At 33.7% G+C, this 11,792-nt stretch overlaps 1 protein-coding gene across 2 annotated transcripts in view; it reads left to right on the top strand.

The window, feature by feature from the left end:
* The first annotated feature begins 8,626 nt into the window (after positions 1 to 8,626).
* The window catches only part of LOC143923080 (homeobox protein six1-like), a 29,173-nt gene continuing 26,007 nt past the window's right edge, over positions 8,627 to 11,792 (top strand). For both annotated transcript variants that reach the window (XR_013261694.1, XM_077446583.1), the window contains exons 1-2: positions 8,627 to 8,776; positions 10,600 to 10,889. Coding sequence is in view for 1 of the 2 variants with exons in the window: in XM_077446583.1 (XP_077302709.1) it covers positions 10,770 to 10,889 (120 nt within the window). In the remaining variant the exon portion in view is untranslated. The remainder of the gene's footprint in view (positions 8,777 to 10,599; positions 10,890 to 11,792) is intronic.

The raw sequence follows: 11,792 nt of genomic DNA, 5'->3' as shown, positions 1-11,792 counted from the left end.
TTAGCTCTTTCGCGCATTAGCTTGATTTATCCACACGATACGGCCACACCAAGAATACTGACGTTTATTCAAATTCGAAATTGATTTACAATTTATTTTTATTTTTCACTAATTAATTCAACAGCTGCTGAAAGAGGATCTATGTGTATACATACATACATATGTATACTTAAGTTCTCAGATACTAAAATGTGGATTTGTTAAATATTTATGAATTTAAATATCAAATTAAATTTTATATGAAGAACCTCAAAATAACACCAACGGTTAATTGATGAAAGAATAATGGTTATTACAAAAGTATTCAACTATGTGTGTGACACTGTCTTCTATGTATATTTATGTATGTATGTAGTTGTTGGACAGGGGGGATAAATTGTTTGGCCGAGAAAGATGACACATTGTGTCATTGTCACTTGAGGGAAAGTGGCAAGAGAACTCTTTATACCTATGTATATAGTAAATTAAATATCATATTTAAATATCAATATAATATCATATTTAAATATCAATATAATATCATATTTAAATTGGTCCAGTATAATAACTCTAATTGTGTTTCGTAAAAGGCTTTTAAATAAAATAAAGTAAAAATATAAATCGATTTAAAATACAAATACATGTAAAAAGTATAAATGATGAAAAAATAATATTTAAATATAAGGCGCATTTTATACGTATTCTACGAAAAGATTTTTTCTATGAGTAAAGTGCCTCAATAAAAGCCTGAAAAAACTGTGTCTTCGATTTGAGGATAACTTTTATTCAATACCAATTCAATGTACATAATATAGATACAAGGTAAGCAATCACATTTGTAAGCTTCAACGATCCAATTTATTATTTATTGTCTTATGCAGGGATCCTCAAACTACGGACTGCAACTGCTTTTTTCAGAAAGAAACTCTACAAAAACCTTGTAAAAAAAAACCATAAACGCATACATAAACTCCAGTTAATTTCAAAACTGTCCGACAAAAATATCGAATCTCATTCAATCTCTTAGTAAAATAGAAATTGAATGAAAAAATTCGTACCTCTGTTACTATAATAAGTAAATCGTGCTAATGTATGACGTCTCGTGGGCATAGGCAAGCAAGGCGGTGCCGAAGAGCGGCTCATTTAGAGGGGCGGCAAACTGAAGATGTAAATATTTACATACATAAATAAAAAAAATACTTGAAATGGTAAATTGACGTAATTTCTACTATTTTTTTTATACATAAATCATCTGTCATTCAATAATGGATCACCATCCTCAACTGATCCAAGGAGTGCATCCTAACTATGTAATTTAAAATATCTATCCATAATAAATATTATAATTATGATTATTCGCTTGCGTTACACAATATTTATATGTAGAAAGAGTGGTATTTTGAACTTTTTCTAAGGGCGGCGCATAGTCCAGTGACGTCACTGCATAAATACATGATTTCGAAAAATTTTAAAAAGGCTAATCTATGTATATCTATATCTACTAAAACTTATTTTTTAATACATACTTAGTTAATAGATATAAGCAGTGGTGTAGTGCTAAATAAAAAGTAGTGATAATTAACAAATATTGTTACTTGTTGAAAATATGACTTTTTTTATATTTATAACTTCCATACTGCATCCTCTTCAACATCTTTGATTTTGCAAACCCATGTATGTGTGTCAACAGCAAAATTTATTTTTAAAGATGCAATGCTAAAACCATATACATACCTTTATGTCAAAAAGCTATCAAATTTTAACATGTGAATTTAGAGATGACTATTTATTTTAGCTGAGTTCCCTTATTTTATCTGTCCTTATGTGCAAAGAATGTTTTCTTTCGAAATTTTGACAAAAAAAATGCCCATAAATTCATCAAAAGGTCTTTTAAGTTTTGAATATGCTCAGATCACTATTTGGTTGTGATCACCAAATAGTAGAACAAGAATCTTACAAAATTTAATTTGAAATCTTAGCCAAAATAATTTTTAATTGTTCTCGAAAAACAATTTTCATATCAATCAAAGTGCCAGGGCGGCGACCTGGTCCAACCTGGCCCGACTATACCACTGGATATAAGTCCTCATAATTACATTTTACATAACCGTTTGATTCTTGCGCAGTTTAAAAGATTATTGTGTGATGAGCAACATGGTTTTACACCCTGTCGTTCCACTACCACTAATCTCGCCTGCTTCACACATTTGATCATGTCTAAAGTTGACGTTGGTCAGCAAGTTGATGTAGCCTACTTTGACTTTCGTAAAGCCTTTGATCAAGTCAATAATGACGCTCTTTTGATCAGGTTAGCTGAAGTGGGTTTTTCAACGCGTCTTCTTAAACTCTTTGCTTCTTATCTTAGTGATAGGAAGCAATTTGTTAGATATGGTCTTTATGAATCTCCTTCATTTTTTACTCGATCTGGTGTTACTCAGGGGTCCACTTTAGGCCCATTACTATTTACAATTCTTATTAATAACCTCCCTAGAGTTTTATGTAATGCATCATGTCTCTTGTTTGCTGACGACGTTAAATTATTTTTTGCTGTCAAGGATGAGAGGCAAGCCTCTCTCCTTCAAGCTGATATTAACGCTGTCTTGGAGTTCAGTTATAGTTTAGGCCTTGAACTTAATTTAAACAAATGTGCAATTATGAGCTATGGACGTGCACATTCGCTCTATTGTCACGGATATTCCATTAGATCCGTCTTGTTGAAGCGTGTGGAATCTATTGTCGATTTGGGTATCACTTTTGATCCTCAGCTCACCTTTCACAACCATATCAAAAAAGTCGCTGACGTTTCCTTTCGTCGACTTGGATTTGTTTTGAGATATGCAAGATTATTCTCCAATCCTTTGTCTTCTCGCTTGCTTTTCAATTCGCTTGTGAGAAGTAAGCTAGAGTATAATGCGATTGTGTGGAATCCGCATGAAGCAAATTACTCTCTGATGATTGAGAAAGTGCAAAAAGCATTTCTTCGTTTCCTATATAGGAAAGAATATGGGTATTACCCATATCTCTACCCCACTCCTTTCCTTTTGGGCATGCTTGGGTATAATTCCCTTGAACTTCGGAGAAACTTCTCATTAATTCGTTTCGTTCTCCTGCTCTTACGTGGTAATACGTCATGCCCGTTGTTGCTGGAGCAGTTGGGGCTTTATGTCCCTAATCACTATGTGCGTGGTAGACATCATCATTTGTTGGCTGTACCTCCTGCCCGCACAGTCCTTTTTCGAATGGCTCCTATTCCAAGAGCTATCCGACTTCTTAATGAAATCGTTGCTGCCGAGACTGAATGTGATATTTTCCACCTTAGTGAGCGTAAATTGTCGGAAATTACTCTAACCCATTTATCTGGTAGTCTGCGCTCATCATTGTTTTCATGATTGATTGTGATTTATGAGTGAAATTTTGATTAACTCTCTTCCATTTGGGCCTACAGGGATGTTTTGTATTTGTAGTTGTTTCTTACATATTTATTGAAACTGGCTGTAGGTGCAAGGCATTCCTTATGCTATATTTTATTTGATATTTTTACTTTATCTGTTATTATTAAATGCTATTTTTTATGTATGTATGGATGTATTTATGTTTATGTTTAATTGTTATTTTGTTTTTTTTTCTTTTTTGTGTTATATTTTTTGACCATTGTGGCGCTTTAGGAATTCCTGTTATGCCACAATGGTCTGTTTAAAATAAATAAATAAATAAATAACGAGAGAGCAGAATTAGCAGGTGAGATGTTAGCAGTCAGTGAGATGTGAATAAATTATGCACGTATGTACATATATGCTATTATAAATTTATGTACTTACATGCTTATGTACCTACATATTCTCATATCATTAAAAATAATTGGTAATTTAATTTAATAAAAGTTTGAATTGAAAAAAGAAGAAAAAAAACAAACGAAATAAAGTCAATTTGTTTTCAGTTGAATCGATGACGTTATGTAAAGTTGACATTTATTGCGTTCATGTGTCGTCGTCAATACCATAAAAAGGTTGTAGCAGACGCATGCGCCACTATGGTGATGAGCAGGTGAGGCGAGACGAGGTGAAGTGAGGAAAAACTCACCTGAGACACCTGGAGGCGTTCTCGCGTCAGCTCCGCCCCACTATTTGATATTATCTGGTCATAATCACAGTGCGCTCAGTCTCAGTTGAATGGGGCTACTTTTATTTTAAATATATCTTTACTCTGATTGATATTTTTAAAACAGGTATTATTTTAAGTCAAAAATGAAAAAAAATATATTATTAGATATTATGTACATATGTATGTATGTCAGAGAAATGCTATAATAAAACATTTCTCTGATGTATGTACATATGTACATTCATGTATATGTACATAAATATGTAATATTATAAAGCATTTTTCATTATCATTTTATTTTTTTTATATATTAAGTACGTCACCATAATTTAATTAGAGAACTGAATCGGTTAGGTATGTCATAATTAGAGGCCGGATAACCAAGGTGGCGTTTATTGTTCAAATGTTGTAAATGCATTGTTAAAGGTTTGCCGAACCTTTTTTACAAAGCATTTACAACAATGGAACAATGAGCGGCACCTTGGCTATCCGGCCTCTAGTCATAATAAGCACTCATAGATTTCTATTATCAAAAGTGGCTCAGCTGAAAAAATATTATTGGTAGGCAGTTAGCAGAAAAAATCTATTGGGCAATCCTCCAAGCAAAATTTCACCTATTAAATGAAATAAAGGCTTGAACAATCATCTTTGTGTATTTTTGTGATTACATATGTATATATTAAACACAAGCATTATCATTAAAATGAATTGATTAGCAATGATTCATATGATACGACTAAAAAAACATTACTAATTTTCCCAATTTGGTGGAAAATACAAATTTCCTTTAAAATTCTACATCATTTATTTGAAATTTCACATAATTTATATAAATTACCATTTCTCCAATCACAATATTATACAACTAAAACAGTGGCAGCGCGCACATTAATACGGGAGGAAAAGCCTGTTCCTCTTGTTCCTGTTGTATCCTGCTCGCGCAAATTAAGTGAGTATGTACCGTTTACCATGCACCCTTTTTTATTGATCTTTCGACTTAAGATCTTTCGATTTTCGATCTTTGCCTTCCGATATTTGTGTTTTCTGTAATTTAACATTCTGGCTCGTCACGGAGACCGAGTACATATGTATGTTATTACTAATTATTAGTAACCTCTTCTTAGTTCAGAATCGATTCTGTCGTCTGACGAAGTTTGGGTTCTAATCCGATCGTTTTCAAACTTTGCCATTTTGCTCGGTTTGGTCATCATTATAAGTGGAAATGACGTCCGCCATTACCATGGTGAAAAATAATCGTAATAGATACGTTTGAAAATATTGCATCTTCGTTCACGGTGATGTCTATCGTCCACACTGTCCCATTTGTCCACACTGTTCTGATCGTTTTTTCCCCTTTCGCCCCCCTCTCGCTATGGCAGATTGATCACTTTGCCATATTGGTGATTGGTGAGAGAATTGGTGATTTCTTAATTAGGTTTTTATATATTGTCTTATTTTTTTGCATTCGGATACCAGTATATGTAATCAACAAGCTACTGCAGCCCGATTCATCTGTGAATTATCACAAACCGCCACCCAATTAATAAAATACATACATATGTAAATTTTCAATAAAATGTTCCACTAAATACTATGAATGCGAAATTTCGGCTTTGAATGCCAGAATGCATTAAAAGATAGGAAACGGAATACGTGGTTAGAAGTATAACAAAGTTAGTTGATATATGTAGTAGAAAGATTGAAGAGATTAAAATGGCAATGGGTAGGTCACTTAGCTAAAAGAGTGGATGAAATAAGTACTCAAATGGTACCTGGAGAAAGTGAAAAGTCACAATGAAAATGAGTGGATCAAATTAGAAAAATGTGTTGAGTGAGATGAATGAGAGTTGCTCAAATCTCACCCAGCAGTGGATGGCTGTAAATGATGATTGTATCCAAAATCTTACAGAAATTACACTTTTGGAAAAAATACAACATAACGACATGCATTTCATTTACCGCTATAAAGCTTCAGTGTGATAAAAACACACCAGTGATCGATTCACATTAGTCAAAATTTCGAGGTAGAATTTCCTCAACAAAATTTCATCTATTGTCACTACAAAAGGAACATACATATGTATGTATACATATATTACAGTCGATGTGTATTTTCAGTTGTAATGTATTCCAACTGGCGTTTATGGTCATTCATATTTGCATACAATTAAACTATAAATTATATCTCTACGAGAGTAAATACACTTTTAACAATGTGCGCCAGTTTTGACAGTTCTGATGAATACCATATTATGATAGCTCTAAGAATGTGTTCGAAACAAAAAAAAATGTGACTTTCAAACCCAATTTACTGGTCGAGTAACGTTTTCACGAAAACCTAATTTCTCCATCTAACCTGGTACCAACTTAAAGTTGAACTGTATTATCAGTTGTAATATTTTGACCAGTTGGAATGTAATTCGCCATATGAATCAAGTTACATGGATTAGATGGAATATATTCCAACTAGTCAAAATATATTGCAACTGAAAATATACTTCAACCATATCGATAGTTATTACCAGGTTAGTTGGAATATATTCTAACTAGTCAAAATATATTACAACTGGAAGATACACTTCAACTGTGACATATACATACATATGTACATATATCATTTTAACAAAACTGTGACTTTCCAATTCAATCCAATTCTAAACAAAAATGTGGCTTTCCAATTCAATTTACTAGTCGAGTGACGTTTTTACGAAAACCTTATCTCTCTATCTAACCTGGTGACAAATTATAATTGAACTGTATTTTCAGTTATAATATATTTTGACCAGTTGGAATGTAATTCACAATATGAATCAACGTACGTGGGTTAGACGCAGCGGTGTCACCCCAATTTTGGAACAAAGGGTCTCCAAATTTAAAAAAAAAAAAATATTTTGAAAATATGTACATTTTTTTCATCCAAGGCACTATTACATGACAGTTCATTGAATTTTTAACAAAAATTATGTGAATTTTTAGATTCCACTCCACTTTGGATTAGACTCCACACTGTCAAAACATTTGTGAGACAGAGCTATTTTATAAAATATCAGCATAGCACGGATTCTAGCTCAGCATTGAAAGTGTTAATAACGGGTTTCTGGAAACCCATGGAAACCATTAGGGTGACACCACTGATTAGACGGAATATATGTATTTCAACTAGTCAAAATATATAAAAACTGAAAATACTCTTCAACCATAACGGAAGTCTGTACCAGGTTAGATGGAATATATATTCTAACTAGTCAAAATATATTACAACTGGAAGATATACTTCAACTGTTAATATTTGCTAGGTATTACGAATAAAGGAATGTGTGACTTTCCAACTAAATTTATTAGTCGAGTGACGTTTTTACGAAAACCTAATATCTCCATCTAATCTGGTATTGGCATATAATTGAACTGTATATTCAGTTGTAATATATTTTCACCAATCGGAATGTAATTCGCCATATGAATCAAGTTACATGGGTTTGATGGGATATATTCCAACTAGGCAAAATATATTCCAACTGAAAATACACAACTATAATAATAGTCGGTACCAGGTTAGTTGGAATATATTCTAACTAGTCAAAATATATAAAAACTGGAAGATACACTTCAACTGTTAATATTTGCTAGGTATTACGAATAAAAGTAATGAGTAAAGAGCGGACCAAGTTTCGGACCGTTCATTGTCCATAGTTCGCCTTGCATTGTTCATTTTTATGATGAACCATTTTTTTGGCAACATTGTAGTTTGCCCTGTTTCCTTGGAAAATAGACCCAAAACGCCCTGTTTCCTGTAATGAGTAGACTGCGGATAGACATCGTGATTTTTCCAGGAATCGGGGGTGTTAAGCTCTATTTACAAAGCTAGAGTCCAAAAAAAAAAAGCGTTCGGCGAACCTTTAACAATGCATTTACAAAAATTGAAAAATACGCGGCACCCTCTGGATCCGGGCTTTAGTAATGAGTCCCTAAGATATTACGATAGCTCTAAGAATGTGTTCAAAACAAAAAAATGTGACTTTCCAACAAAATTTACTAGTCGAGTGACGTTTTTACGAAAACCTAATATCTCCATCTAATCTGGTATTGGCATATAATTGAACTGTATATTCAGTTGTAATATATTTTGACCAGTCGAAATGTAATTCGCCATATGAATCAACTTACATTGGTTAGATGGAATATATTCCAACTGATAATACATTCCAACTATAACAGTAGTTGGAATCTGGAACATCTACCAGGTTAGATGGAATATGTATATTCCAACTAGTCAAAGTATATGGAAGATACACTTCAACTGTTACATGTATACAAATCGAGTCACATTTTGGCAACAATGTCATCCCTCAAAAGACGCCCTCTATGAAATATAATTTTAAGTATATATGAAAATAAAAATAAAAAAAAATTCACACGCAGGCTGTGACGGACTATAGTACGCGTCAACGGTCAAAGGTGGGGGATGAAAGGGCGTGACGTCACGTGCGAGCTTACGATTGGTTGAAATGTGCAAAAGCCCCGCCCCGAAGACACGGCTCGTCCCGCCAGTGTGGCCGTGGCGCTTGCGCGGTGGGATCGTGTTGTACGGGTGCGCTCTCGCACTGTGGTGCACGTTGTAGTTCGTGATTCTTCTCTTTCTTCGATTGTTCTACTCCCGTGTCTGTCCAGACTCCGGACCGTGATTCCAGTGCATCAGGTATATACCTGTGTGACGTTGTATTGCACTCGGTGTCCTCCGCTCTTGTGTAACGTCAAATTTTCCGTCGACGCGTTACAATAACAGTGGACTCGCCGCGAGAGCTTTCAGCTTGCTATTTTTCTTCTATCCAAAGTCGAAGATGTCAGCAGTGACGTCCCTAGACTATGTGCCGCCCTTGGTCTAAGTTCAAAATGTCACCCCTTCTACATATAAATATTGTTCAAATGAAAAATATAATATGTAGATATTTTAAAATCACATTTTATACCATGTGTCTTAATGACAGTACATAATTAATATGCATTCACTTAGATCAGCTGAGGACAGCGTGAGAACATTATTTATATACCTATACTAGTGTTGTGCCCGATGAAATATCAACGCATGAGTTATTCAATAAAAAAATATATAAAAGTAATGTTGTCGGTCCTGTGTTCGATCCGGGTCTACGTGACGAGCCAGAATGTTAAATTACAGAAAACGCAAATAACGGAAGGCAAAGATCGAAAATCGAAAGATCAAAAAAAAAAAGGGTACATACTCACTTAATTTGCGCGAGCAGGGTACAACAGGAACAAGAGGAACAGGCGCACATTAATACGGGAGGAAAAGCCTGTTCCTCTTGTTCCTGTTGTTTCCTGCTCGCGCAAATTAAGTGAGTATGTACCGTTTACCATGCACCCTTTTTTTTGATCTTTCGACTTAAGATCTTTCGATTTTCGATCTTTGCCTTCCGATATTTGCGTTTTCTGTAATTTAACATTCTGGCTCGTCACGGAGACCGGTTCGATCCGTACGCGGTCGTATTGTTTTTTTCAAATACCTTTTAAATAGATATATTTAATTTAATGTTTATATTTATTTGTTTAATATGAAAAAACTACCTACATATAAACAATATAAAACATCAATAGAAATATTAATTAATTAAATAATTTTTCAATAGACAGAGCTATCTGCTCATAGATTTATTTTCCTAGGGGAAATATTCGTAGCAAACAGTATATATACATATATAGAAGTTTCTTGTTGATCTGTTATTATGTTTGTATTATATATGTTTTAACTATGAATGTCGAATCGAAGCGATTATTATAGTACGGCGTGCGTTATCGCACACCGATGCACAGACTAGACCAGTTTACAATTGGTTTTAATATGTTTTTCGGTGTTGTCGGCCTTTAAATGATTAGGAACGTCTCTGAAGTTATGTGTGATTTCAAAGATCTGATGTGTATTTTTGACGTTGCGCATGTATTTGTCGTCTGGTTTTCCACTTGTGTTCCATGACGTTTAAATTGCATTCCTTTCCGTTTGGATTGATCTTATCTTGGGTCGTGTGTTGTGTTGTATTGTTGTTATAAGAATTTTATGTATTTGTGACGTCTCAATGCCGTGACAAAGTTTCATTTGATACTTTTATTTACAAAAAATAGTAAATAGGTAATTAAAATTTGGTTTTTTTATTGAATTCTTCTATCTAAAAATTTAACCACTTACATTTGATTGATTGTATAATTTGAATCATACACATGCATACTTGCTCGATTTAATTTTTTGATATTATTTTTGCTGTGATTATTTTCACAATAATCAAAGCACAATGCTTTGAAATGTTTACTCAGACCTAGCTTTATTTGTTTAGTTAATGTTAATACAAAAAAAGTATAGGCTCATCTTGGAAAAAGGGTGTTTGAATGGGGTGCCAAGAGTGTTTCAACCAGATGTGTTTACACAGTGTGCAAATAATATGCAGTTTCTCAAACAACGCTATTTTAAAATGACGATTTTAATAAATGTGTCGGATTGTTTTGTTTTAGATCGAGTCGTGCAAATGTCGCAGTATAGTGAAGCGTCGTTTCGGTAAACTCCAATCGTTGATGTTGTGATGTAGTGCAGTTTAGTGCAATTGAGTGCAGTGCAGTGCAGTGCAGTTTATCGAGAGTGCATCGTGAGAGGCGGCAAATTGAGTGAGGAGGGGTGCAACGGGATGCTGGAGTGGCAGTACGGGGGCGGGTCGGGGGCCGTGGGGTCTGCGCCCCCGGCCCGAGATGCGCCTCCGCCCCCCAGCTTCGGATTCACCCAGGATCAGGTCGCCTGCGTCTGTGAGGTACCTTATCATTTTATCAATACTACTTTGAAATGTTTTCCTTCGGATAATAATAATGTCATTGCGATTGAAATTCCCATTACAATGGTAGGGTTTGTTTTGTTTTATCATGCGTAAGTAAACATGATAGGTATGGTCCATGCTTGACACGTGTGTCATGTTGTGACGCACGTACAAATGAATTGGTTCACTTGTTAAATAATAAAAATAGTTGTCGTTGAAGGATACTGATATTCTCCTTGTCATATCATACAATAGGTACTTGAGTGTCTTATCTGTTCAATTTTCAAAGAGTTTGTTTTTTTAGAATGTTTTTTTTGAATAATTTTTAAGAAATTAAGTTAATTTTTTTTAGTCAACTTTGATGCAATTCCCATGTATGTATGTATGTATTTATTTAATATTTTACGAATGATGAAAATAATTAAAGCGATATTTATCAAAGCTTAGAAAATTATGCGGAACCATAATATGTGTTCCTAATTTTAAAAATATTTTTTAGGTCAGTGATTGACATTTTGATTGTGAAAAATTATTTTGTTTACCTACCAGTTAGCAATAATATAAAAGTAATTAGTATGTGTATGTTAACATCCAAATATATATAATAATAATAATTGAATTATTAATTAATTAGAAAAAATCAAGTACTAAAATGAAGGGAAACTTGCGCTTTAAAGCACCTTTTACTTTAATATACATACATGCATGTAGACTTACTTGCATATGAACCGCTATATTTTAAAGCTTGAAACTTGGCCAATTTTCAGTTTCAAAAACACTATTTCAGTTTGACTTAATTCACATATTGTTATCCCTACTTTAATTCGATATGTCCAGAATCTCGGAATAGAAGAATATACTTATTACAAGCCACCAGTATTTTTAAATATTTTAAAACGC

This window comes from Arctopsyche grandis, chromosome 3, assembly GCF_051622035.1.
Source record: "Arctopsyche grandis isolate Sample6627 chromosome 3, ASM5162203v2, whole genome shotgun sequence".
NCBI lineage: Eukaryota > Metazoa > Arthropoda > Insecta > Trichoptera > Hydropsychidae > Arctopsyche > Arctopsyche grandis.
This window is presented reverse-complemented; position numbering and strand designations above follow the sequence as displayed.